Below are 27,550 nucleotides of genomic sequence, written 5' to 3'. Positions count from 1 at the left end.
CAAAAGGCAAGCTCTTTTCCATCCCCCTTCTGGCTGTTACGTTCTATGATCACACTAGAAAGCAGCAGAAGTTTCTCTCCTTTATCTTCTGACGTTTGTTCTGACAGAGCTGGGAGCAGAGTGGCCCAATGACCTGCTCCAGGAAGAGCTCTCAGTTCAAGGACAAAGCAGCATTGCAGGGTCCCTGAGCTGCCACCAGCACAGCCAGGACCCTCCTGTCTGGGATAACTTGTAAGGTGCCGTGTCCTGTGCACACCCCTCTGGGAATACACCTGGGAAGAGAGGAGTGCCAGGGCTTGCCCTGCATGAGCTTATCCCTGCTAGTCCTTCGCACACAGAGGAAGATCTCTGTCCCTGAAGAAAAAGTTGGGGAGCAGCCTTACTTGCAGAGCTTCTGGGCAGCCCAGAACTTTTGCATAGAACTCACAAAGTTTCTTCAACCTGAGGGAGGAAGGGGGGAAAAGACAAAAGTGAAAAGGAAGGAAGTGAAAGAAAAAGTTTCTGAAAGAAGTAACTCTGCCCTCTTCATGCATAAATAAATAAAATAAATCTTTTTTGAGAAAACATGTTCAAAAGACAAACTGGGAAAAGATTTGCTCGAGGCACTGTTCTGGACACTGGAAATCTAGCACTGAACCAGCAGACAAAACTTCCTACCTTTGTGGATCATAATATTTTAGTGGAGACATTTTAAGATGAGTGGTCCAGTCGGCTCTGATCATGCACATGCAGTGGCAACAGTCATGGAGGTGACAGAGGGAAGAGATGCAGCATAATGTAATCTCTTAGCCTGTAAATATGCTATTAGTGGTGGTGGTGTGGGAATAAATAATTGGCAGTGGTAGACACTAATTGTCAAAAAAAATTGTCACCTCCAGAGAAATCAGTCCCTCTGTTCCTCTAATCTGTAATTATTTTATGTATCACTCATGCAAGACATACTGCAGATGGCCCTACAATGCACTCATTTGTCTACCTGGTTATCTCTTTCCCAAGTAAACTTGCAGCCCCTGGGCTGTATCTACTTTCGCCTTCACCATAGTTGCCTGCAGAGTATCTTCTTACAATAAACTCAATGAGAATTAATTGGAATACTGAACAGACACTTAACACTGGGAATACACATACTATTAGGCAATCTTTCAAAAGTTAAGTAAAGTGGAAAGGCAAGCAAGTCAACAGGAAGGAAAGCAGAAGAAAAGGAAGGGAGGCAGGAGGAGAGGGAAAGACAGAAGGAAGGAAGGGAAGAAGGAAGAAGATCTTTTTCAGTTACCTATCTTCTTTGGTAAGACGGGCCAGTTTTCTGGCTTTGTTGGCAAGGATAAATCTAGAACATGCAAATAAGAAAAAAGGAGGAAATTAACGGTTGCTTCCATCTGGCTTTACTTCTCTTACTGCACAATTGTCCAGTGTAAAAGTTAAAAGTTAAGGAAAAGAAACAAATTATGCACTAGCTCATTTTATATTCTTATTTACATATGACATTCCTGACACTGATAAACATCTCCTAACTTCAGGGATTTAAGGAAATGCAAACAGAAGAATGGCTACAATTTCTGCCGAGGGTAATAGTATGACTGATCCTCTTCCATGCACATGCCTGGTGGTCAATAAGAATGAACCCTTTTCATGAAATGCTCATGTAAGGTCTGAGCCATTCCATTTTCATCCGGTCCTTGCTCTTTGGTTTTATCTCAACTATGGAGTCTTTTAGTGTTCAGTCTTCTAGAATCTGCCTCTATTTCTAGCTCTATGATCCTTCAACTTAACACAAGGCCATGAGTTATCTATTTGGATCCTTGGCTCTTTCTGAGATAAACTTATATATATATCCTGGGGACCATCTCAATTTTGGCTACTCCAGGTAACCACCACTCTGGGCCAAGTTCTGACAGCCGAAACACCCCCTTCCTGTGCTAGTATTCCCTGCCGAATTGAGAACTAGGCTGGATTAGTTCCTCTCTAATTGGACTTAGAAAATCTCAGCATCCCACATGAGTAGCACTGATGTTCACAGACTCCAGAAGAAGGCCTCTTAATAAAATACACTAAGTCAGATCTTCATATCATGCTTTCACCAAAGGACAGAGTACCAAAATATATCTACCCCCAGCACTAAATATAAAACAAAATTAAAATATAAAAATTTTAAACTGTTACTGGTATTCTCTTCTAAATATGTATTCACCGGAAGAGTGAATTATTTTCTTACTGGATTTAATCACTGAACAAAGTTTGGGACACATCCATTCAGGATACAGGGATACCCTATCAACCCTGCATACCACTGCACCACCGTAACCATGCCTTACCCAATTATGGCAGGATAGCTGCCATCAGGTTTGGTATCATCCAACGTATAGGCAATTGGAGCATCCTCTCCTTCAATAATCATGGATCCACAATAATCTTGGAGAACAGCAAAACAGACAAAGTTATTCATCATCCTGTCAAACTACCAATAGCAGTTACAAAGAAGCACACAATTTTCAACTTGAGAAATTTGAAGGCCAATATAAGACATTTTACTCTCAGCATGTGATGGCAAACCAAACTGATGTTAAAAGGAAGGCTAAATAGCTAACATTTTGAGAAAGAATAAAATTGTAAGCCCCTCTCTGTAAAGAAGAAAGCAATATGAAATTATGAACTAATCCAGGCCACCATTTAATGGAAACTTGTTTTCCTTGCCATTAATAATTGTGTCCCCTATTTCCTCTTTAATAGAAGACCACATAAAAGCAAATATGTGCAAAAGAAATACTTGTCTATTACTGTGAAATAGAAGGGACTGAGTGTTCTGTTCACATTTTATGGGGAGTGACATTTCCATAAAGTAGTGGTTATCACGTTAGCCTCACACATTTTATGAGAAACCATTTATTCTACATTAATTCTTTCTTGGTTGTCTGGACATAGGGCAAAGAGGACATGGATAACTAAAATCCACAGATTCTCAAGCCATCATTTCAAACATGCCCTCCAAAGCAACTTGGAAAACAATTTCAGCTCATTCTGGACAAAAGTGTTTCTCTCTATGCTCCCTGAAAAAATATATGCAATTTCAACAAAAGCCTGTTGCAGAGCAGTGGTGAAAATGTCAGGGCCATTTCTGAAATGTCATAATAATATCCCACTAAAGTTTACCATTCCTTCTGCTCCATCTTTTACTTGCAAATTTGAGGTGGGTTAAACAAAATTATGATGGAAGACTCTGGAACAAATGGGTAAAAAAGCCAATAAAAGGGTTTCGAAATGAGAAAGAAAGAAAAGAGAAAGTACTTTGAGGCTATGCACCTTTTACCGCCATTCTTTCTCCTCCCATATCCCTCTCCATTGTGCTCCCAAGACAACCAATGCCCCAGTCAGTGACTGGATTAAGGGTGAGCTGGGGCAAGAAAAATGTTGAGAAAAGCTGAATTGTGGAAAGAAGAAATGTTGCAAGTCTGCCCAAGAACTCAAGAAGATTTAAGAGAAATTGCTAAGGAATCACCTGTTTGAAGACCAAGAGAGGAGACAAATGGGAATAAGAACATCTAGAAGAAAAGCAGAAGATGCAAGAGTAAACGTGGTGAGACTCTAGCACTGTGTTGGCAGATACAGTGGTCACTAGTTGTTGTGACATTTTACATTGGAGTTTAAAGCAATTAAAATGAAATCAATTGGCAACAGATGATCTTTCATCTCACCAGCTTCATTTCAAGTGTTTCAGCTAGTGGCTGCCATACTGAAAGGCGCAGCTCTAGAACATTTCCCTCAAGGCAAAATCCAGCATGTTAGTTAGTTAGTTGATTAGTTAGTTAGTTAGCTAGTGAGCATCCCCATTATGTTCTACATGACATAGTAGCTCACTTGTGGAATATATGTGAATGAATGAATGAATTCAAGATTGCAGAATCTTCACACTACTGCAAGGCCCACCTTTGCGAATGACTCTATAAATCAGAATTATCAAAACTGTATTAGAAATTGTTAATATTTGGAGGCCTCCCTGGTGGCGTAGGGGTTAAGTCTCAGCTCTATGAAGCTATCACCATTGCAGCCTGAGTTGGATCCCTGGCCAGGGAGCTGACCCACGTGGCGCAGCAGACCTCTCGCTGCTCCCCTCAGCAGTGTATTTCAGTCAGTCTGCCTGTTCTGTTCCCCACTCTGTCTCTGGTGAATCCTCTCACCCTCCTCACCTCTGGCCTGTGCCCAGTTCATGTATGCATAAATAAATAAATCTTTTAAAAAAGAAATTGTTAATATTCTATTTTCATAAGATTTTGTGGGAGGATTACATAAACCATTTTGACTTCTAAAGAGTTGGTCATTTTCTAAGATACATTACTTCTGTGAGTTTGTGCCAATGTATTTGATTCAACAGATTTGTACTTAGAACCTGGGCTAATATTTTATGTCTCAGAAAAGCAGTATATGCAAATGCATATCTTTGTATCAAGTTTCTAGGACCATCTCTGGAAGGTCTTTCTATAAGGAAAGTACTCACCCTTTTTCCTCCAGAAGGGTTCTTTGTAATAAACCATACACTTGATGACTGAACCCAGAGGCACACGAGCAATCAGCTGATTTCTCATCATTGGCAAAGGAGGATTAAAATGAATCTTCAGGCTTAGAGAAGGAGGAATAGCGCTAATTACGTATTTAGCCTGGAAGAAAAATGTCATCATTAAATGTTGTTAGTGGTTTGTTTTCTTTCTCCCCTAGTGCATCTTCTCATTTTACACTTGTCCCACTTTTTGTTGCCTTAACAGAGAAGTTGGAAGGGTCTTGTTAAAACCAAAATGAGCCTTTATTGTTCCCTAGTTGAAAACCTCCAAAGACTTCCTATCACAGTTGGAGTCAAAGTCAAGTTCCTCACGGTCACTGCCAAGGTCATACATGAAATGGAGCCCTGTTACATCTCTGATCTCCCCTCCTGTTACTCTTCCCATCATTCCTCTTCTCCCTGCCATTTTGACCATCTTGCAATTCCTCTACACCTGTCTGGTTTCTACCTCAGGGTCTTTGCACTGACTGATCCATCTACCTGGAACATTCCAGGTATGTGGCTTCATTCCTCATCTTTTGAGTCCTTGCTAAAAAATTACCTTCTTAATGATACCTTCCCTGAAGACCTCATTTAAAACTGCATGGGATACTACCTAGTCATCAAAAAAGATAAACTCATGCCATTAGAGTCAACATGGACGGACCTGGAAGGGATTATGCTAAACGAAGTAAGTCAGAAGGAAAAAGAGACACACCAGTGTCACTTACATGAGGAATACAGAGAAACCAGACAGGGGTTAGATAAAACCAAACTCAAAAACTAGCCCTTGAAAGCAGACTGTAGGACTGAGACACTCAGGGGGGAAGGGAAAAGGTGAGGGGTGAACACAAGGTGGAGAGGGAGCACATGGGTGCTTCGTTGGTAGAGTGCCCTCGTAACAGCACCAGAGGAGGGGGGATCTTATATTTCCAAAAACAATGATGCAAACCCACATTACCTAAAATTTACAAATAAAAAAACAAAAACAAAAACAAATACATATGTGAAAATAAGTTTAAAAATAATAAAATTGCATGACCAGGTGTCTCACCCCACCTTCTGTCACACCCCCTCCTCTGTCTCTGCTTGATTTTTTCCCACATACTATCACTATCTGGCATACTTTATATTTTAGCTCTATATTTGATTATGTTCTTTTTCCTTCACTAGAATGTAGGCCACCTGAAGGAAGGGAATTTTATCTGTTTTGTTCACTCTGGTGGTTCCCAAATTTTAGAATAATGCCAGGCACATAGGAGGTGCTTGTTATTTACCAAATAACTTTTTTTTTTTTTGGTTTTCTAATTGCATAGGAGCCCAATACAGAGGGTTGATAATATGTTTTTATAATTTTGCCCCTGCCCCCAAATATCCTGCTTTTCTTTTCCTTTCTTTCAAATGGTGGTAGCACTTTCATTTTTTGGCAAAGGAATTGTCTGTGAAGTGTGGACTATTCTTGGTTTTATTTTTAAGTTTTGGTTACTATGGGATTCTGGCCTCTTCTCCTTGGCTTCATGCTCATGGTTACCTCATATATCTCACGGTTTAGGGTCTCCACAAGGACATTTTCTCCTGTCTGGTCAATGTGGGTCACAGGCCTCTCCAGCTTCACTCGGTCCCCAAGGCGATCCATTATCCGCTCACTCACTTGACTAGATCCACCCACAAATTTTCTTTCCTGGAAAGAAAAAAAGAACTCAAGACATGGGTGGGAAATACAGGAATGGCTATAAATGACTAAGTTGCTAGTTTTCCTGTCTACCCTTATGTAAAATAGAAATACAATTGTGCTTTGCTATCACGAACGGTGCCTTTCATCCCTGTTTTCTAAGTAGTGATTGCTAGCTTCTGACAAAAATCACATATTTTCTATCAGTCACCTTACAGATTACGCACTTGCAAATTCCCAGGCTCCAACCTCAGTTAGACATCGTCAGCCTGACCACCACATCTCACCTACCAGGCCACATCTTCTGCTCTATGTCGTATCTGCATCCTTTTTGGGGGTTGCTGGGTCTAGTGAAGCTCTACCTAGGGCTGGACCATCACTTGCCTGTTTTTTTCCTTCCTTGTCATTGAGGCTCAGAACCCTCCTGACCCACCCCAGGCTAGCCTACTCCCTGTTCTAGACTGCCCACTCATCCTGGGTCAGGTGCTGGCTGCTTCTGTGGCTGCTGATGTCACTGTACTCCACTCCCCTGCCCTGAACCTTGCTTCCAAATGTTTCAATGGTTGTATACATGGATGAGCGCCTAAAATTTCAGTTTAGTTAACTTTTGACAAGACTATTTCAAAGAAGCCAGGAAAGAAGAAGGAAGGGAGAAGAGGAGGAGAAAGGAGGAGATGAGAAGGAGGGGGGAGGAAGTGGAAGGGGATGAAAGGAAAATGACTATCAATCAGATTATTTGAGACTCTAATCCACTCCCTACTGGGCTAGCACCTTGCCTTATACAACGCTGGGGCTCAGGTAACAGGGAATGAATGAATGAATGAGTGAGTGAGTGACTTCTATTTGGTGAGTGCTTTTAAAATTGAAAATGCATTCCTTACTTTCCTTTTTCTAAGACATGCTCAAGCTATGTTTATTAGACGTTTGCCTATAAAATTGTCAAATAATAATCTGAAAGCTGGGACTCCCTGGTGGTGCAAGGAGTTAAAAACAGCACTGTGAAGCTATCTGCAGCCTCTGCAGCATGAGTTCGATCCCCCAGCCTGCCAGGGAGATACCCACATGGCGCAGCAGACCTCTCCTGTCTCTCCCACTGCTCCCCTCAGCAGTGTATTTCAGTCAGTCTGCCCGTTCTGTTCCCCACTCTGTCTCTGGTAAATCCTCTCGCCCCCCCCCACACACCTCTGACCTGTACCCCAGTTCTTGCATGCATAAAGAAATAAATCTTTAAAAAATAATAATCTAAAGCTACCCAAGATGAAAATTGCAAAAGTACATAGAGACCAGCCTAATCTTAAAATTACATTGGCCTCTGTGTTCTCTCAATTGATACCTAAAAGCAGATTGTTCCTTTCAAAGAATCACTTTGTGCTGCCACGATAAAGTGCTAAGGGTCACAAGCATGTCTCCTGCTTCATCCTTTCATGATTGAAATATGGTGTCAATCTTTCTCTTATGCAGTGGAGGTATTCTGCAGCAGTGGTGGAGGAGTAGATGGGTACCTGGCCTCCGTTGGTCGTGGAGATGATCCTGGTTGTGCCCCCACACTGCTTCACATACCACAGGAACCAGAGAGCAGAGACTTCATGGGTCTCTGCAGTGACACAGAGGTTCACAAAAAGAATGGCAAACTGCTTCGCAGATCTGCTCAGAGAGAAACAAGAGCAAAATTGGCAAACAGGAAAACATCTTCTTCATTCTCTGAAAATTGTTCAAGCAATAAATTTATTCAGTTTGGTTTAGCAAAATTTGGCGAGTGCAAAAAATTGTCACTAGATTCCAATATTATAAAAAGTACCATCAATGATTTTTGAGAAAGGAAAGAAGTTTTGTGAATATATTTATTTTCCTTTAACTAAAATATCTTACTCAGAATCAGCTTGCATTCCATATTCTGTGCTGTCATGGTTTCTTCCCACACACCTGCTGCTCTTCCAGTGATCCCCATTTTAGTAAGAGGTATCACCATTCAGCCCATTGCTAAGGCTAACTCTCGAAATCAACCTTAATTTAATTCTTTCCATCACTCTCCCTCCAGCCAATTCATTAGAAAGCCCTGTTTTCCCTCATCATAATCTCCTGACCTTTATCACCAATAACTTAGCATCATCTCATACCAGGAATATTGAAATTACATCTAACAGACGCGTCTGTCTCTACTCATCCTCTTTTGGTATCTATTCACCACACTCAGAGCCAGAAGCTTTTTACCTCCCTCCCCAATCATGCTCCTCTTTCTAAAATATAAATCAAGTTATTTCCTTGCTTAAAATTTCCCACTGGCATCATATCGTAACCAGAATAAGATTTTGATCTTATTTCACTTTGGCCTCCAAATCCCTACACGATCTAGTCCATGCCTACATTTTCTATCTCACACTGTACTCTCTTCCACTTATACTATTGTCTCCTCAGAAAGATGGTCCTATATGTCTATGGAAGTATGTGCCAGCTTCTACATTCCCAGCACCCTGGCATTGTCTATCATTTTCCATAATGTAGGATCTTTAGAACTCTTTTTATTGTGTAATACTATCTTGAGTACTGACATTATTTGTGCTGCTGTCTCCCCCATTAGATTATCAACCAACGAGAACATGGGCCTTAACTTGCTAACAACAGTGCCTTCTTAACAAAATAGTGCCTGGCACACAATAAGCACTCAATAATCATTTGTTATTTGGTTGAATCAACAACTGGTTGATGGAAGTGATCAATTAAACATTTTAAGTTATCCATAATGTACATAAGTTATCCATAATATGCTAGGTGCTGCAACAAGAACAGAATTAGTCACAGTTATCTATTGAATTGTTTTACTGTCTAATGGAAGACTAACTCAAAGAATGATTGAGGGAGAAAGTGATTAATAAGTTTAGATAAGTGAACATTTATTGGGGCCAGCAGATAAATGGAGAGAGGTTATATCTTATCTGGAGGCACACCAGAAGAGAGAATGATCTCTCATGCAAGTCCAACTTCTCAATTATATCTAACACACCCTAAAATTCACCAGGAGTAATGTGTACTTTGGGATATATTAAGTAAGAAGTTATCCCCCTTTGACTTTGATATAAACTTTATATTCTGTCAATCTCATTATGCTGAAGGAAAATTTTCCATTTGGTGGTGCTGGCACTGGGTAGGATAAACAATACTGTCTTCCATTTATTGAACTCTTTCACATTCCATGGTCTTTAAGATCATTGTGGTATTGACATGTCCTAACAACTCTATAAAAATAGCTGTTTTCCCCTAGGTCATAAGCCTCAAATCTGAGTCTCAGAGAGGTCAGTAATATGGAGTACACTAAATAATACAACTTTCAAACAGATCATGCCTGATTCAAATATCATGCATTCAAAACACCGCATGCTTAACCCTGGGGTGTTTTAGACAGAATTAGATGACAACCTAAATACTTGCTGAATACTCACCAAGAGAGAACTCTCTAGTCTCTAAGTTGACTTCGGAATTTTATGGAACCATGTCTAACACATACACCAGTTAATGTCAATGTTTGCAGCCATAACAATCTAACAGTACTTTTGTGACAGCTCCCCTCATTAGCACGCAAACAGTGAAATATGTATGTTGAAGTGACTTAGTTTCTGTAAGATTTCTCATGATAACTGAAGGGATGGAAATTGTTAACTTGTGCTTTCTTTGCAGAGGCAATTTGTGACATATTTGCAGAGGCAAATATCCAGACATTGGTTGAAAATATTGCTTCTAAGTGAAAACATCCTTTGCTGTTTTGTGATGTCCTATTCGTTTGTTCCTTATTTTACAAGTGAATTCAAACAGCATAAGGAAATGGGTGTAAATAAATAACTGAAACTTAAAATTGGCCCAGTTAGACAGCAAATAGTAAATGTAATAATATTGCTGTGATTCTAGCTGTTATTGTTGCATATTTAGTGGAAAAAAAATAATCCTGGTTTGAAATGGAGGGAGATCTAAAAGTAATTGTCCCCGGAGACCAGGCCATTCCTAATCTTTACTTGATTTACTCTGGGAGCTTTAGTAGGGAAAGAAATGAGAAACAGTATCTCAGGGATGGAAGGTCAAGGAAGCTAGTGCAATAATATTTTTATGTTCTTTGCCCTGTTGACTTTTTAAAAGATAAATGTTATTATATCTTTCTACACATGAAAAATATATACACGTTGTACAAAATTTGGAAAATTCATAAAATAAAAAGGCGAGAATGAGTATCTTCCATATTTCTGCGCCCCCAAAGATAAACACCAGATTCTCATTTTAGTGCATTTTTTCTAGTTATACATTTTTAAAAGTCTATTGACCAAAAAAGTATATTTACATAGCTGTGGCCACACTATAAATTTAATTTGTGTTTCTGAAGAGCACTGTATAAATGATAGAAAGAATGACCAACAATCAAGTAAATAATTGTGCTTTAGTTTAGTTTAAATAACAATAGTCTGCATATTCTGAGAACTAATTTCTTTAAAACCAGGAAATAAAATCATACATAACTTTCTTAGGAAGAGTTGGAAAATTACCTCATTTTCATATATTCCTAATATCTCAGCATGCTTTATTTTGCAGCCAACATCCTAGAATATTCACTAAAGGGAGGGCTAAGCCAAGGGTTATGGTAGAAAAAGTCAGATCTTTATGATCCTAAAGGAATATAATTAGTTGAATCTTTTAAGCATTGCAAAACTCTCTGGGGAGAAAAGAATTAACTGAATTTATTAAAAGCCTTTTACAACAGAAATTATAAAACAAATGCAGATTATTGAATACTCACTATATTTTGAAAATCTAATGTAGAGGATTTAAAAATAAACACTGCAATTGTGTTAAAATTAAAATAAGTTATATTGCACACTATATTCTCAGAGAGTTATAGATAACAGTAAATACGTGTTAAAAGTATATAATTACTTATAGGATTATTTCAAGACTATGAAAGGACGTTACTATTCAGAATTGGTTCTTTTCAGAGGCTGAAGATACAGGAGAAGCATGAACATGTTTATTATAGTTATTATTATTATTACATAATAATGAAAACTGGGAGTCACAATAATATTCAATAGGATGATAATGGATAAACAAATACATTTTAGTATTCACTTTCAATTTAGTATTCACTTTCAAAGGAATATTCAGTAACCATGAAATATGTTTGATGAAGCATTTTTAATAACATGGATAAATGTTTACATTGTAACATTGTGTTAAAATATTGTTTTAAAGATTTATGTTTTTATTTATTTATGCATACAAGAACTGGGTTGTAGGCCAGAGGTGTGGGGCGGGGGGGTGAGAGGATTCAACAGAGACAAAGTGGGGAACAGAACAGGCAGACTGACTGAAATACACTGCTGAGGGGAGCAGCGGGCGAGACAGGAGGGGTCTGCTGCTCCATGCTGGCTAGCTTCCTGGCCAGGGATGGAACTCATGCCCCAGAGGCTGACAATAGTTTCATTGCTCTGGGACTTTAACCCCTGTGCCACTAGGAAGGCCCCATGTTAAAAATATTTGATGGCTATTTGTTGCTTTTGCAATACATATACGGCTTCACTGATAGATATGAGATCATGTATATAGACATATATATATATGACATATAAATACACACAGTGATAGCCTGCTTTTCTTAATATCATGATTTTTTCTTTTTTTTTTTTTTTTTTTTTTTTTATAGAGGCATGCTTTATTTATTTGTTTTGCTGGTTTGTTTGTTTGTTTTGTTTATACATGCACTGGGTACAGTCAGAAGCGCGGGAGGGTGAGAGAATTCACCAGAGCCAGAGCGGGGAGCAGAGCAGGCAGAAGGACCGAAGTACACTGCTGAGGGGAGCAGCGGGCGGCAGGAGAGGTCTGCACGCCATGTGGGACCCTCCTCTGGTGGCCGGGGAGCAGCCGAGGATCGAACCGGCGCCGCAGAGGCTGCGGGCAGCTTCGCAACCCAGCGCTCAACCGCTGCGCCACCGGGGAGGCCCAATATCATGATTTTTTCAAACTACTAAACATTCTTCTACAACATTTTATTTTTTTCAACATTGTTTTAAAAGACTGTATTCCATTTTTCAGATTTCCCACAGTCAATCAAAGCAATCTTCTATTATTGAACATTTATTTTCTCTTTAAAAAATAAAGTTTTGAGTGGGGCATGGGCAAAAAGGTGAAGGGGGTCAAAAAAAAGTGCAAATTTCTACTTGTAGAACAAGTCATGGTGATATAATGTATTGCATGGTGACTATGGATAATAGCAATGATACTGTATTGCACATTTGAAAGTTGCTAAGAGAACAGAACTTACAAGTTCTCATCACAAGAAGGAAAGTAGTAACTACATGTGGTGATGAGTGTTTACTAGACATGTTGTGGTGATCTTTTGCAATATATACAAATATTGAATCGTTATGCTGCATAGCTGAAACTAATATAATTTATATATCAATTTTATCACAATAAAATGCTTTAAGAAGTATAAAAATTTTATACCTTTTGCTTATTTCTCCATCTTAGACTCAAATATTCCTAAAATCTTTTTTTCTTTCAGTGCTTTAACTTCCTTCCCCAGTGCGTATAGAATGAAGATATCAACCTAGAGTCAAATTATTTCTAACAAAATGTTGGGAGTATTTAGCATTGGAGGGTGGTCTCCTCCAGCTCTGCCAACCAGAATTTAATGTTTGTCTCATGAGTAACAGTTTTCAATGTTACATGTTTTCCCTAAAGGGGAGAAGTTGATCTAATCATGCGTGCTTCCTCTATATGTATGATTTATCCAGAAAATTTCTCTAATTCTCCTTTTCAAATCCATGAAGAGTGCACCCCATCCCATAAGGTGTTTCAAAAGCATATATATGCCAATGCACCATCTCTATACTTGACCAGCAATGTGGAGTACAGAAGTATTACTATATCAACAACTTGATGACAGATCTTTAAAGTGATGGTGTTTAAGTCATTCTAAGTAAAGGATGTCACACATTAGAAGTTGATCTAATCATGCATGCTTCCTCTATATGTATGATTTATCCAGAAAATTTCTCTAATTCTCCTTTTCAAATCCATGAAGAGTGCACCCCATCCCACAAGGTGTTTCAAAAGCATATATATGCCAATGCACCATCTCTATACTTGACCAGCAATGTGGAGTACAGAAGTATTACTATATCAACAACTTGATGACAGATTTTTAAAGTGATGGTGTTTAAGTCATTCTAAGTAAAGGAAGTCACACATTGTGTTCTGTGGACTTTCTGGGGAAATACCACCTTTGTGATACAAAACTATTCCAAGAAGGTCTGATGTGTATATATCTTTAGGTCAGGACCTAGTTGCAATATTTTCCACCTTCCCACGTGGCCTAATAATGTGATTTTCAACAGAAAGCAGCTACTCATCATCTACCTATTGAATGGTATTGCTAAATAAACCCTAAGATGGTCGCAGCGAATGCCTGTGCCTATGGTGAGTCTTACTCAGTCCAGCAGAGCTTGTCCAGCAGCTCCTTCATTGTCATGCGGTCCCACACTTCTGCAAGGGGTGCCTTCCATGGAGCTTCATTGGGAATCTACATTCAGAGAGGATTCAGAGGGGAAAAACAAATGTAATTTTTCCATTTTCAATAACTATTTCAATAGTATTAAAACTCTAACTTAAAGAAGGAAAATGTAAGTTTTCCAAATTCCCATAGTGATATTTACTGTAGCTTTTCTAACTTAGATCTATATACTCAATCTAATTTATAATAATACTTTCTGTACAATAAATGGAGGCTATGTGGTAATTGGACTGTTTCAAAATATACATTACTAAACTGATAATAGAGAGAACATTCATAAAATTATCTGTTTAACAAGCATCAGACAGCTGCACCAAAGCCTGTCTAAATGGTAGCTTTGGGTTAAGCTTTGTGTATGTTTACTTATGGTTTGCAGATTTGGGTATAGTGGAACCAGAAGTCTTATTTTGCTGTATTGAGGATTTTCTAAATTAAAAACATCATCTCAGGAAGGCTCAGTGATATGTGATCTATATGACCATCTTACCCTCATCAGTAGCATACAAATTAGCGATTAGAGGTTAGAGACAAGGTCGCTAATTCATTTCCAAATTCTTACTGAGAGTTATGTACTAGACAACGTGCTGGGCATTTATGATGCTTCACCTTTTTTTTTTTTTTTACAATTTATGAAAAATACAAATGTAGTTAAAGAAGTTTGAGGAAGTTTTACCTCTCTTCCCATGTCATCTATTGTTCTCCAAAGGTTGTTATAATCCAGGAAGACAATTGGATTCCATACAGGTGGGAATGGGCCCCTGAAGGCGTATGATTTGCCCTGAAAGATATTTTTAAAAGAAAACATTTGCTACAATATAAAAGCAGTTAGATCTGTCAAATAGGTAAGTGTCAGCAAGCAAAAGCATGTTAACGATCAATTTATGATATATACTCAAGTGTTTTAATTCCTCATATCCCCAGAACCCTACTTAACCATTCAGTATATAGGTGTCTACCACAATTCTCTTCTTGCTAAATATTTGATGTCACAACAAACACAATTAAAAGGTCTTTCTCTGAAATTGGAACCTTTTCCACATAAATTGTAAATGGCAGTACAGAAGTGGGATTACATATTCTCATTTGTCAATGATACTTGTAAATATCTCAGAGTAAGAAGACCCTGTGAGCCTGGAGGGTCATAAAATTAGAAATCTAATGCAAATGAGAAGGGGATGAAAAGTCAATCAAAGGAATTCCACGCTCTGTAGGAAGAGACACAAAATAGGGCCCAGTAAGCTACAAGGGATAAGATGTGCTCTGTGCTAGGGGTTTCAACAAATTCAAGGCAGAAAGAAGAGACAACTTCAAGCCTCTTCTCAGGACATACTTACACTCTGATTCTCCCAATAGGGTGGGGTTACCTTGACATAGAGATAAAGGGCACACATATCTGCAAGGAATATTATGATGACACTGGGAGGCTTAATTTGATGGCATTTAAAAGAGATGCACAAAAACACTTTGGATCAATTTAAAAAGCTGAGTCAGAAGCCAGGCTGTGCAATCTGGCGTAATTTTCAACTGAATCGGAATAATTGAAAGTCTACAGTTAACCAAAAATCTCACATGAACTCCAGTCATTCAGCAAAGATTCATTTCAAATTGATTTGTAGGAAGAGAAACGAGTTGTAGAATGAGAAATGATTTCATATTCTTCCCTTTATTCATTTTGTGACAGTGGTGATCTCTCTCCTACAAGGTCATAAGATTAGCGGGGAAGAGCAATAATGTAGGCTTACTTTTCTTCTTTTATTAGTTCTCCAGGAAACAGACCAATAGTATATGAGTATATGTGTGTGTGCTATTTGGAGATATATATATATAATTGGGGGGAGATTCTAAGGAATTGACTCAAGTAATTGTGGAGACTAGGGAAGTATTGCAGTTTCAGATCTAAAGGCAGTCTGCTACACCAGAATTTCCTTGAGAGACCTCAGATTTTTCTATTAAGGCCTTCAATTGATTCGAAGAAGCCCATCAACATTATGGAGGGTGATCTGCTTTGCTCAAAGTTGACTGATTTAAATGTTAATTTCATCTTAAAAATGCAATCAACGATGGGGCCTCCCCAGTGGCGCAGCGGTTGAGCGCTGGGTTGCGAAGCTGCCCGCAGTCTCTGCAGCACTGGTTCGATCCCCGGCTGCTCCCCGGCCACCAGAGGAGGGTCCCACATGGCGCGCAGACCTCTCCTGCCGCCCGCTGCTCCCCTCAGCAGTGTACTTCGGTCCTTCTGCCTGCTCTGCTCCCAGCTCTGGCTCTGGTGAATTCTCTCACCCTCCCGCACTTCTGACTGTACCCAGTGCTTGTATAAATAAATAAATAAATAAATAAATCTTTTTTAAAAAATGCAATCAAAGAAATGTCTAGAATAGTGTTTGACCACATAACTGGGTATTTGGTTTAGCCAAATTGACACAAAAATAATCATCACACTTCTTTTTTTTTAAAAAAAGATTATACAAGAGCTGGGGTACAGGTCAGAGATGTGGGAGGGTGAGAGAATCCACTACAGACAGAGAGGGGAGTAGAACAGGCAGACATATTGAAGACACTGCCAAGGGGGCCAGTGGGCAAGACAGGAGAGGTCTACCATGCCATGTGGGTTTCTCCCTGGCCATCCGGGAATCGAACCTGCGCTGCAGAAGCTGCAGACAGCTTCATAGCATGGCGCTCAACCCACTGCACCACTGGGTAGGTCCCTCACCACACTTCTTAATCAACTTCATTGAGGTAATTTACATAATGTCACCATTTTCAATGCAGGATTTGGAGAGTTTTAACACGTGTACATGCATGGGAACACTGACACAATCAAGATATAAAACATTCTGATCATCTCAGTTTTTTCTTGCCCTTTTTCAGTCAGTCCCTGCCACCCTCTGGCCCCAAACAATTATTGCCCAGTTTCCTGTAACTATAGATTGACTCCTCCTGTTCTAGAATTTTTTTTAATGGAATCATGCTGTATGTACGGTACCATCTTTTTCTGGCTTCTTTGGCTTAACATGATGTTCTTTTTTTTGTTGTTGTTGGGTCAAGGGGCATGTGCATCTAATATATTTTCTTTTTTAGAAATAGCTGTTTTTCTCTCTTCAAATTGGTTGCATTGATTTGTACTTCTACTAACAGTGTGTGAATGAATGCCTGTAGTTTTGTTTGTTTGTTTTTACTTCTCCAACAATGCAGTTATCAAAATATTTATTAACTGTTAGGACAAAAAGGTATTTATGATTTTATTGGGCATCCATTCATATATTTATTAACATTTATAGTTCTTGTAAGAGTTACATTAACATGATGTTCTTGAGTTTAGTCCATGCTGCAATTTGTTTTTATTGCTGTGTATTGTTCCACTGTGTGGCTGTACTGTGGTTTGTTTATCCATTCATCCTTTGATGATTATTTCCACATTTGATCTATTGTGGATTATACTGTTCACATTCTTATACAGGGTTTTTTTTTTTTAAATATACATGCTTTCCTTTACCTTGGCTAAATGCCTAAGAGTGAAATGGCTGAGCTGTATGTATAGTGGGTATACATTTGACATTTTATTTTATTTTATTTTTTTAAAGATTCAATTTTTTTTAATTTATACAAGAACCAGGGTACAGGCCAGAGGAGCAGGAGGGTAAGAGGATTCACCAGAGGCAGAGCGGGGAGCAGAACAGGCAGATGACCGAAATACACTGCTGAGGGGAGCAGTGAGCGTGACAGGAGAGGTCTGCCATGCCATGTGGGAATCTCCCTGGCTGCCCGGGAATCGAACCTGTGCTGCAGAGGCTGTGGACAGCTTCACAGTGCTGCACTCAACCCACTGCACCACTGGGAAGGCCCTACATTGGACATTTTAAGTTTAACAGTTTCCCAAAGTAATTGGACTGCTTTCACATTCTTTCCAGCAATTTCTACTTGTTCCACATCCTGACCAAGACTTGAGGACTTTTTTTTTGTTTTTATTTATGCATACAAGAGCTGGGTACAGGTCAGAGATGCGGGAGGCTGAGAGGATTTACCAGAGACAGAGTGGGGAGCAGAAAAGGCAGATTGACTGAAATACACTGCTGAGGGGAGCAGTGGGCGAGTCAGAAGAGGTCTGCAGTGCCATTTGGGTTGCTCCCTGGCCGGGGATCAAACTCGTGCTACAGAGGCTGCAGATTGCTTCATTGTGCGGTACTTAACCCCTTGTGCCACCAGGGAGGCCCTGTGGACTTTTTTTTTGTTCAATTTTTTTAAAGACTTATTTATGCATACAAGAGCTGGGGTACAGGCCAGAGGTGTGGGGGGTGAGAGAATTCACCAGAGACAGAGTGGGGAACAGAACAGGCAGATTGACCAAAGTACACTGCTGAGGGGAGCTGCAGTCAAGTCAGGAGAGGTCTGCTGCACCAAGTGGGTCACCTCCCTGGCCGGGGATAGAACTCGTGTTGCAGTGGCTGTGGATTGCTTCATAGGCTGTGTCTTAACCCTTGCGCCACCAGGGAGGCCCTGTTCATTTGTTTTAAACACACTGCTCATTTTAGAATGATGTGAGACTTACAGGGAAGTTGCAGACAGAATACAGAAGGCATCTATACACACCTCAAATAGTTTTTTTCTGAGTGTTAGCACTGTGCAATGCCATGGCACGCTTATCATAACCAGGAGGCTCACACCGATATATCACTATTTATGAAATTTCAAACTTTATTTGGATTTCACCAGTTTGTTGATGTACTTTTTTCTGTTCCAGGATCCCATCCAGGAGACTACATTACATTTAGTCATCAAGTCTCCTTTGGACTGTGACAATGTCTGTCTTTCCTTGTTTTTCATGACCCTGACAGTTCTGAAGAATACTGGTCAGGTGTTTTGTAGAATGTCCTTCTATGTGGAGCTGTCTAGAGTTTTGCTTTCTTTTAATTTAAAATTTTTTTTTAAGATTTATTTATTTATGCATACTTGAACTGGGGTGTAGACCAGAGGTGCAGGGGTGAGAGGATTCACCAGAGAGAGAGGGGGAGCAGAACAGGCAGATCGGCTGAAATACACTGCTGAGGGGAGCAGCAGGGGAGACAGGAGAGGTCTGCTGCACCATGTGGGTGAGCTCCCTGGTCAGGGATTGAACTCATGCTGCAGTGGCTGGCGATAGCTTGATAGTGCTGAGACTTTAACCCTTGCGCCACCAGGGAGGCCCTCTTTTCCCTCTTTTCGTTTTTGAACAAGCTTGTAGAATTGGGAGAAAGAACACAGTAGAGGCAAAATGCCCTGTAATTATGACAACACAGAAAGCATGAGACTTGCACTGATGGTACTAATCTTTGTGCCCTGGTTAAGGTGGTGTCTGTAGGGTCTCTCCACCACAGTTACTGTTTCTCCCTTTTTATGCTCTGTTCTTTGGAAGAAGAACAGTTAGGACCCAGTAAGCTTGCTACAAGGAATAAGATGTGATCTGTGCCAGGGGTTCCCAAGATCAACAAATGCAAGGCAGAAAGAAGAGACAATTTCAAGCCTCTTCTCAGGATGTGCTTATACTTAGTCCATCCTAAAGAGGAGATGCTGGGAGTTGAGCTCTACTTCCTGCAGGCAAAATATGCACATAATTAAAAAAAAATCTCCTCTCTAAGAAATATTTCCCTCATATCATTATTAGTATGAATTTATATATATATATGTATGTATATGTCTTATGCTTTGAATTAAAACCTAATACTACATTATTCATTTTGCTGCTCAAATTATTTACACCTCTGGACACTGGGAGCTCCTTCAGTTGACTCCTGTGTCCCTTTCCCATGCTTCCATTCCTTTATTTCTTGAGCACTTCCTTCCTTTCTGCCACTAGAAGATTATCCAGGCCCATTTTCTATTGTCTCTGCCTCAGCCCTAGGAGGTGCCATTTCTCCAAGGATCCTTTGTGACATTTTTTTAATTTGATGTATTTTTTACATCATTCTTCATTTTTGTACAATGTATGCTTTCTCATCTCAGTTATAGTCCCTGTGAAATTACCACCACCAATTCACCCGTGTGTCCTCACCCTAGTCCCTTGTGCTCTTCCCACCCTTGTTTTGATCCTACTTAACATCACTCGTAATCAGGGAAATGCAAATCAAAATCTTTGTGACTTTCATCAAAAGAATAGTATTTAGAAGAAACTTCTGGCCACTAAGAATATGCTGGATTTAAAAATATGCAAGAGCTTTATTGAGATGCAATTTAAATACCATAATTTTCATGCTGACTTTTTAAAATGTCTACTTATGCCTTTATCAGAGTTCAGCACGTAGAACTCAGTAGAAAACTGTGGATAGATCCATGGGGTCATTCTCCATAAAAGACATGTGAATTCCTATTCCAGCTTTGCCCTTCCTAACCTAACTGACATAGAGCAAGTGAGTTGCTTAATCTCCTTGGGTCCCAGATATTGATCTTTCTAACTCAACATCTACTGGCCCCCTCATCTCTTTCAGGAAGTATGTACAAGTTACTATAACCAGCTGAAATAGGTGACTTCTCGTCCCAGAGCTCTGTCTACCCTTCAGAGCTGCACCAACTTCATGCATTGCCATTCTGTGTCACCCATTGGACTCTCTGTGCAGAACATGGGCTCTGGAGCCAGTCTACTTGGATCAATTCATGGTTCTGTCACTCACGAACTGTGATAAATTGCTTAACCTCTCGGTACCTCGGTTTACTCACTTGTAAAATGGGAGGACAGTACCTCCCATAGATATAACTTGAATGATGAATGAGTTGAGACATATAAGTCACATTGAACAGTGCCTGGCATGTTGTAAGCTCTCACTGAATGTTATGACTGGAACTGCTACTGTTGTGATTATAATACTTGCATGCTCAGGACCTGCTGGCATAGATTACTGGCATGTAGTCACTTCTGAACTGTTTGATATCATCTCAGCTGTGTAATCTGAACTTGTTATTTACCCCACACACAAATATCCTCAATTGTAACATGATTTTTGTACTTAGGTTTTTTCTTTTTTTTTTAAGATTTATTTATTTATACAAGAACTGGGGCACAGGCCAGATGCGCGGGAGGGTGAGAAGATCCACCAGAGACAGAGTGGGGAGCAGAACAGGCAGACTGACTGAAATACACTGCTGAGGGGAGCAGTGGGCGAGACAGGAGAGGTCTGCCGTGCCATGTGGGACCCTCGCCAGCTGGGATCGAACCGGCACTGCAGAGGCTGCGGACAGCTTCACAGCGTGGCGCTCAACTGCCTGCGCCACCAGGGGAGGCCCAGTACTTAGGTTTTTTCTTAAGCCACTCAGGCTCAAATAAAAAATACTATAGTCTGGGTGTATCAACAACAGAAATGTATTTCTCACAGTGCTGGAGGCTGTGAAGTGCAAGATGAAGGTGCAGGCAGACTTGGTGTCTGGTGAGAACCAGCTTTTTGGTTCCTACATAGACATCTTCTCTTTTATTAAAGTACTTCTTACAGTGTCTCTTTTCAAAGGACGCTGATATCAACCATGCGGATTCTGACTCATGACCTGATAGTTCCCAATGCTCCATCTCCTAACACCATGACATTGGAGGTTAGATTTCAATATATACATTTTGGAGAGACACAAATATTTGGTCTCTAGCAGGTTTCTTATGCTTTTATTTATCTACTTGATTTAAGTCTCCAGTTGAGTCCAAACGCAACTCTGGCCTCTGAAGATCTTCACCAGCACAGTAGTGCCAATCTCTGCCTTCTTTCCCACTCCACACCCAGATGCACTTACACGAAGGCAGTGAGATGTGAAACTCCAATAGCCATGAACCAAGTCAGGTCACCTACCAAACGCGAGAGCTTCCAAGACTGGCAAACAAAGCCATCTCCCTGGACCACTCATGTATCATTGTGCCCACAAGTAAAGGGGATCAGAAAAAGATAAAAATCACAGATTGGATAGTTGGCCCTTAACTGGGGAAAACAGCACATTTTTGCTTGAAAACCCTTCCCAAGATGGAAGGGAAGAAATTATTACTCAGCCAAACACTTTAATTATCCAGGGCTTTGTGAGATTTTATAAACACTTTGGTTCTGCAGAAATCACCAGCAGATGACTTGAAGAAGGGTGTGAGTCCAGAAGACTTGGTTAATTTATGTCTGCTCTGCCACTAGTTTGATCTACGCCAACAATTGTAGCTCCTGGGAACATAAAGACAATTCTTTCAGGGCCTCCCCAGTGGCGCAGCGGCTGAGCGCTGGGTTGCGAAGCTGCCCGCAGCCTCTGCGGCACCGGTTCGATCCCCGGCTGCTCCCAGGCCACAGGAGGAGGGTCCCACATGGAGCGCAGACCTCTCCTGCCGCCCGCTGCACCCTCAGCAGTGTACTTCGGTCCTTCTGCCTGCTCTGCTCCCTGATCTGGCTCTGGTGAATTCTTTCACCCTCCCGCGCTTCTGACTGTACCCAGTGCATGTATAAATAAATGAATCTTTAAAAAAAAAAAAAAAGACAATTCTTTCAGAAACTGATAACTGCAATCTGACTCATGGGGCTTGGCCTGGGAAAAAGTGAAAAACAGCTTTTGGGTGAGGACAGAGTTATCTGGCAAACCATGACCTGCATGGGGAGCCCCACCCAACAACAATAGCCTGTTCTTCCCACGAACCTTCTACTCAAGGGCATATTTTAAGATGGGCACCGCTCCACCATCCTGCTCTCCTGTCCCAAGGATAAGGTCTTTGTACAGCACATGTCAAATGAAAAAGATGTGTGTAATGGGGTGGGCAAACTCCCAGTCTCAGACTCCATTTGACAGATCCCAGTTCAGTGCCCACCTGAAATGCCATCCCAGTTAAAAGACAGACACTCATTCAATGAGATCCCAAGGACAGTGGTGGTGCAAACAGCAATCATTCTAGCAATGCAAAGGTGCCAGAGGCCACCTGGTAAAACCCTCCTAATTGAAGGATTCTCTTATAGAGGATGCTTGTTTGGAACCTGAAAACCAAAACCAGAGTGAGATGCGACCATAATATAGATGAAGAGGCCGACAGTTCTCAAACTGTGGTCCGAGGATCCTTTGGGGTCTCTAAAACATATTCAGTGTGAATATGTTCACCTATGAACATATGTAGAAAAAGATTGACTTCCTATAATCCAATCAAAACAACTTATTGCAACAGATTGAATGCAGACACAGATATGAGAATGCAGCTGTCTACCATCAAGTCAGATGTGAGAGACGTGCAAAACTGTAAACCAATGCCATTCAATCCTTTTTTTTTTTAGAAACATTTTTTGGGCCTCCCTGGTGGTGCAAAGGGTTGAGACTCAACACTATGAAGCTATCCACAGCCACTGTAGCATGAGTTCGATCCCCGGCCAGGGAGCTGACCCACATGGCGCAGCAGACTTCTGTCTTGCCCGCTACTCCCCTCAGCAGTGTATTTCAGTCAGTCTGCCTGTTCTGTTCCCCACTCTGTCTCTGGTGAATCCTCTCACCTCGCCCCCACGCCTCTGTCTTGTACCTCAGTTCTTGTATGCATAAATAAATAAATATTGAAAAAAGAAACATTTTTCGTAAGAATGTATTATGCTAATTTTTACTAGTGTTATTATTTTATTTTAGGTAAATTAATACTTTTTTGTAAAAATTCTGTTTCAATTCCTTTTTTATTTAAAGATTTATCTTGTTCTATGCACTTGACAATTATTGGTTAATTAATCCTCACGAAACCCCTTTTAGATGGAGAAACTAATGCATAGAGAGTTGAAATATTCATCATTTGTTCAAGGTCTTAACAGTTCATAAGTGGAGGCAGGATTTATAGTTAGACATTCAAAAGCCAATGCCCATGATCATGAAGCTTGCCAGCTTTGAAATTATAATTATAATTTGTCAGACACATATGCTAACGGTTTTAATTATTTAATTTCATTTTCACAACAACCTAATGAGTAAATGACTAATTGTATCTCATTTTACAGATGCGTTCCAAAGCACAGAGAGGTGGAATAACTTGTTGAAGGTGGCACAGCTTGTATCTGGTGGGAATGGAATTTAATCTCAGTTTTGTGTATTCAGAGCTCAAGCTCTTAGTGAGATCTCTGTTCTATGAGTTCCTGCTCAAATTGGTTTAAAGAAGGTCTCTCTGGAAGACACTTGATCAGTAACCATTGATATTCCTACAAACCAGACAGAAGCTAATGATGGGTTAAACTACCAACTAGATCTTTTCTGCTGCAAGGGAGAGTCCAATCCACTCTCAAATAGCTGCCCATAAGTTCATTTATTCAACTAGTATTGCTTGAGCACCTCTTCTGTGTCTGGCACTGCTCTAGGCTCCGGGCACAGTAGTAAGCTCCCCCAGCCTCTGGGAAAATGGCTATTTCATGCAGCGTGTAGTTAACAGGATTCATAACTGTGTCTACTTACTCTAGACAGCCCTACCTTTCTCTGAACAGAGCCATTCTGCTATTCAGGAAGCAAGGTCTCCAAAAGCTCCAAACAGAAAAGTTTGACAGAGAACCATTGAAGAGAAGAATGGACTTTACAAATGGTCACTGTGGCAGATACTGTGGTAAGCTTGCCCACATCTCCATTCAAAAAGTACAGACTTATTTCTTCAGCTGCTAGGGGTGTTGCTGGCAGGAGCACTTGACACTTAGCCCCTATCAGAGATTAGCCCAGTTGCAGAAAAGCTACTTTGTCTCCTCCCAGCAGCCCACTTCCAATGACTGGTGGAAGTGAGGGTATAAAGGTCACGCCTTCCCATCCCAGTGCCACAATGACACCCTCTATTCAGAATTCCTTGCAGAGGTGACTGAAGCTTCCATTGACACTCCATCACTATATAATGTCCCCCTCTACCACCTCCTGCCTCTTTCCCCTTCTGTTCTCAGCTCTTGATTTTTAGAAACCCCCCTAATAACCTTCCTGCAGGCTAATCTCCATCTCAACTCCGCTTCCAAGGGCGCGCCATGGCAACAGTCTTTCACTGGAATGGGCACAGCAACTGCAGCAATGTCTAAGGAATCTCAAATCCAGGACTCTAGAGTAATCCAAGTCTCATGAAAAATTTCCAGAACCAAGCACAATGGGACCTCATTTGAGAACAGTGGTATTTTCTTTTGGAAGAAAATGGAGAGTGGAGAGGCCCCACTCTTTTCCATGATTCTCTAAAAAAGCCGGGGGTGGGTGGGTGGAGGGGAAGGCAGGGAGAATACAGCAATAGCTGCTACAAACGTAGTTAGATTGGTAAACAGACTAAAAGGGGGAAATTGAGATGAGAAAGTTTGTAATCAAACCTTAGGCCTCTAAGGCAAAGCTCACTTTTACATCATAGGTCATAATTTTAAAATTTCATTACTGTTCATGTAATGGTTTATGCCAGGAGCAAAAGTGAATTTGTCATCTTAAAAAGGTCTCCAAGGATCTTTAAAAACCTGAGCTGATAGATGAAGAAAACAAATTGGTGGTTGCCAGAGGTGGGGGGTGAGGGGCGGGTGAAACGGTTGAAAGGCTTCAATAGGTACAATTCTCCATGCACTTTTAACATTCTCTGCTAGCTGCTTTAGCTTACATGGAATGTGCAATCTTAAATTAGAGGACAGATTACTTTTAGTGTCACTAAAAGTCTTCATTAAATCCTCCATAAATAATTTACACAGAAAGTAATTTTCCCAGTTCTAATGTTCTAATTTAATTGATAAATCTAACATGCCTTTTCATAAAAACTAAAGTACTTGTTTAAATAGCCATTACTAAAGAATGGTAAAATTTTTACAATTTACATGATCGTAGAGCTATGTCATGGTTTAGAAAATTTTACTGCAGAAGTGTGATATTATGAAAATATACATTTGATCTTTGTCCCCAGTTCCTGACACCAGAGCTTTGAAGTTTCCTGAGTGATAAAAGACTGTCTTTGGTAATTCACAGCAAGCCCTATTTAACCAAATCCGGGTTGACACTGATGAGATGACTCTTGGTCAGCCTCTAGATAGGCTCAGAACGGAGCTGGCTGCCAGAGGACTAAACAATATGATTAGAAACTTGAAACTTTCAGCCCGCCTCTAAACCTCTGGGGAGGGCAGCAGGACTGGCAATTGATTTAATCACGGATGGCCAATGGCTTGATCGATGAAGCCTATGTAATGAAACTGCCATTAAAAAACCCCCCTAAATAAGAAGTTCTGAGATCTTCTAGGTTGGTGAATAGAACATAATCATGTGCTGGGACAGTAGGTGTACCCCAAAGTCCAAGACAACAGAAATTCCTGGGACCCTCCAAATCTTGTCCTATGTGGCACTTCATCTGGCTGTTCATCTATAATCATTTAAAAAGCCTTTATGATGTAAATAGTGCTGCAAAGAACATACACATTCATAGATCCCTTTGAATTAGTGTTTTTGCATTCTTGGTTAGGTACCTAGGAATGGGATTGATGGACCATATGGTAGCTCCATCTTTAATATTTTAGGAAATGCCATACTGTGTTCTATGGGGGCTGTAACAGTTTACATTACCACCAGTGATGTACAACGGTTTCTTTGCTGTACATCCTTATCATTCTTGTTGTTACAAGACTTTTGATAAGGGCCATTATCACAGGACTGAGACAGTATCTTATTGTGGTCTTAGTTCATATTTCTGTGATGATGAGAATTTTTCATGTGTTTATTGGCCATCAGTATGTTTTCTTTGGAGAACTGTCTATGTAGCTATTGTGCCCAGTTATTGATTGAGTTACTTTCTTTTTGTTGAGCTGTATGAGTTATTTGTGGATCTTGGATATTAGTCCTTTGTCAGATGTATGATGCACTAATACATTTTTCCAACAGTAGGGCGTCTACTTGTTTCAATGATAGCTTCTTTTTAGTGCAGAAACTTTTTATCTTGAGGTAGTCATATTTATTTATTTTGCCTTTTTTGTTTTGCTGTAGGAGTGAAGTAGCCAAATGTATCACTGAGGTTAATGTCAAAGAAAGAAAGAAAAAGGAAAGAAGGAAATAAAATTACAGACCATTATCTATGATGTCTGATGCACACATGCAACAATCCTCCAAAAAACTAGCAAACTGAATTCAACAATGCATTAAAGGATCAAAGATCATGGCCAAAAAAAATCTATTCCATGATGCAAGGATGTCAGTGCCTGAAAATCAATCATGATACTTCACCACATCGGCAAAAGAAGAAATAAAAACTATCATCATTTAAAAAAAAAAAGCCTTTATGATAAACCAGTAGTAGTAAGCAAACTGCTCTCTCCAAGTTTGGAGAGCCATTTAGCAAATTATCTAACCTGGGAAACTCCAGTTTATAGCCAGTTGATCATAATTACAAAGAGGCACAGGACTTGTGGCTGGCATCTGAAGTGGGGACACTCTTGCACGACTGACCCCTTAACTTGGAGGGTTATGCTAACTCTGGGTAGTCAGTGTGAGAAGTGAATTGAATTGTAGCACATCTGAGTTGTCAAAGAGTTGGAGAATTGGTTCATGTGGGGGAGCGTGTGGAGGAAAGGCACATATTTGGTTTCAGAGGCAATGTCAACTAAAAAAAAGAATTCATCATAGTAAGTGGTTAAACTGGTTTTTAGTTGATTGAATTGTAAAGCAATAAAGAAATAAGCCAAATACAATAGCCTTAGCACAAAAGGGACACTCAGCTTAACCATAATTATTGCAGAGTCTTATTTTGGAATATTCAAATACCAGAAGACATGTGGAAAAGATTCATTTTGCACCTGCATGCACACGATTAGAGTTTCTGAAGACATTTTGTGATGTTCGGCATACCACCAGGTATCTAAGGGGCTCAGGTAAGCAGCTTCAAATGCCTGGG

General features: G+C 40.2%; 1 protein-coding gene across 1 annotated transcript in view; it reads right to left on the bottom strand.

Moving 5' to 3' along the window:
• The window catches only part of MAOB (monoamine oxidase B), a 105,898-nt gene that overhangs the window by 8,554 nt on the left and 69,794 nt on the right, over window positions 1–27,550 (bottom strand). Inside the window, exons 4-11 of the mRNA XM_037512500.1 lie at window positions 14,426–14,530; window positions 13,670–13,761; window positions 7,703–7,844; window positions 6,060–6,209; window positions 4,490–4,649; window positions 2,313–2,409; window positions 1,274–1,327; window positions 384–441 (exon numbers count right to left, since the gene is read on the bottom strand). Of these exons, the coding sequence (XP_037368397.1) occupies window positions 384–441; window positions 1,274–1,327; window positions 2,313–2,409; window positions 4,490–4,649; window positions 6,060–6,209; window positions 7,703–7,844; window positions 13,670–13,761; window positions 14,426–14,530 (858 nt within the window). The remainder of the gene's footprint in view (window positions 1–383; window positions 442–1,273; window positions 1,328–2,312; window positions 2,410–4,489; window positions 4,650–6,059; window positions 6,210–7,702; window positions 7,845–13,669; window positions 13,762–14,425; window positions 14,531–27,550) is intronic.

The sequence above is a fragment of the Talpa occidentalis genome, unplaced genomic scaffold (genome assembly GCF_014898055.3).
Source record: "Talpa occidentalis isolate TD23 unplaced genomic scaffold, MPIMG_talOcc4v2.1 talOcc4.15, whole genome shotgun sequence".
Taxonomy (NCBI): Eukaryota; Metazoa; Chordata; class Mammalia; order Eulipotyphla; family Talpidae; genus Talpa; species Talpa occidentalis.
This window is presented reverse-complemented; position numbering and strand designations above follow the sequence as displayed.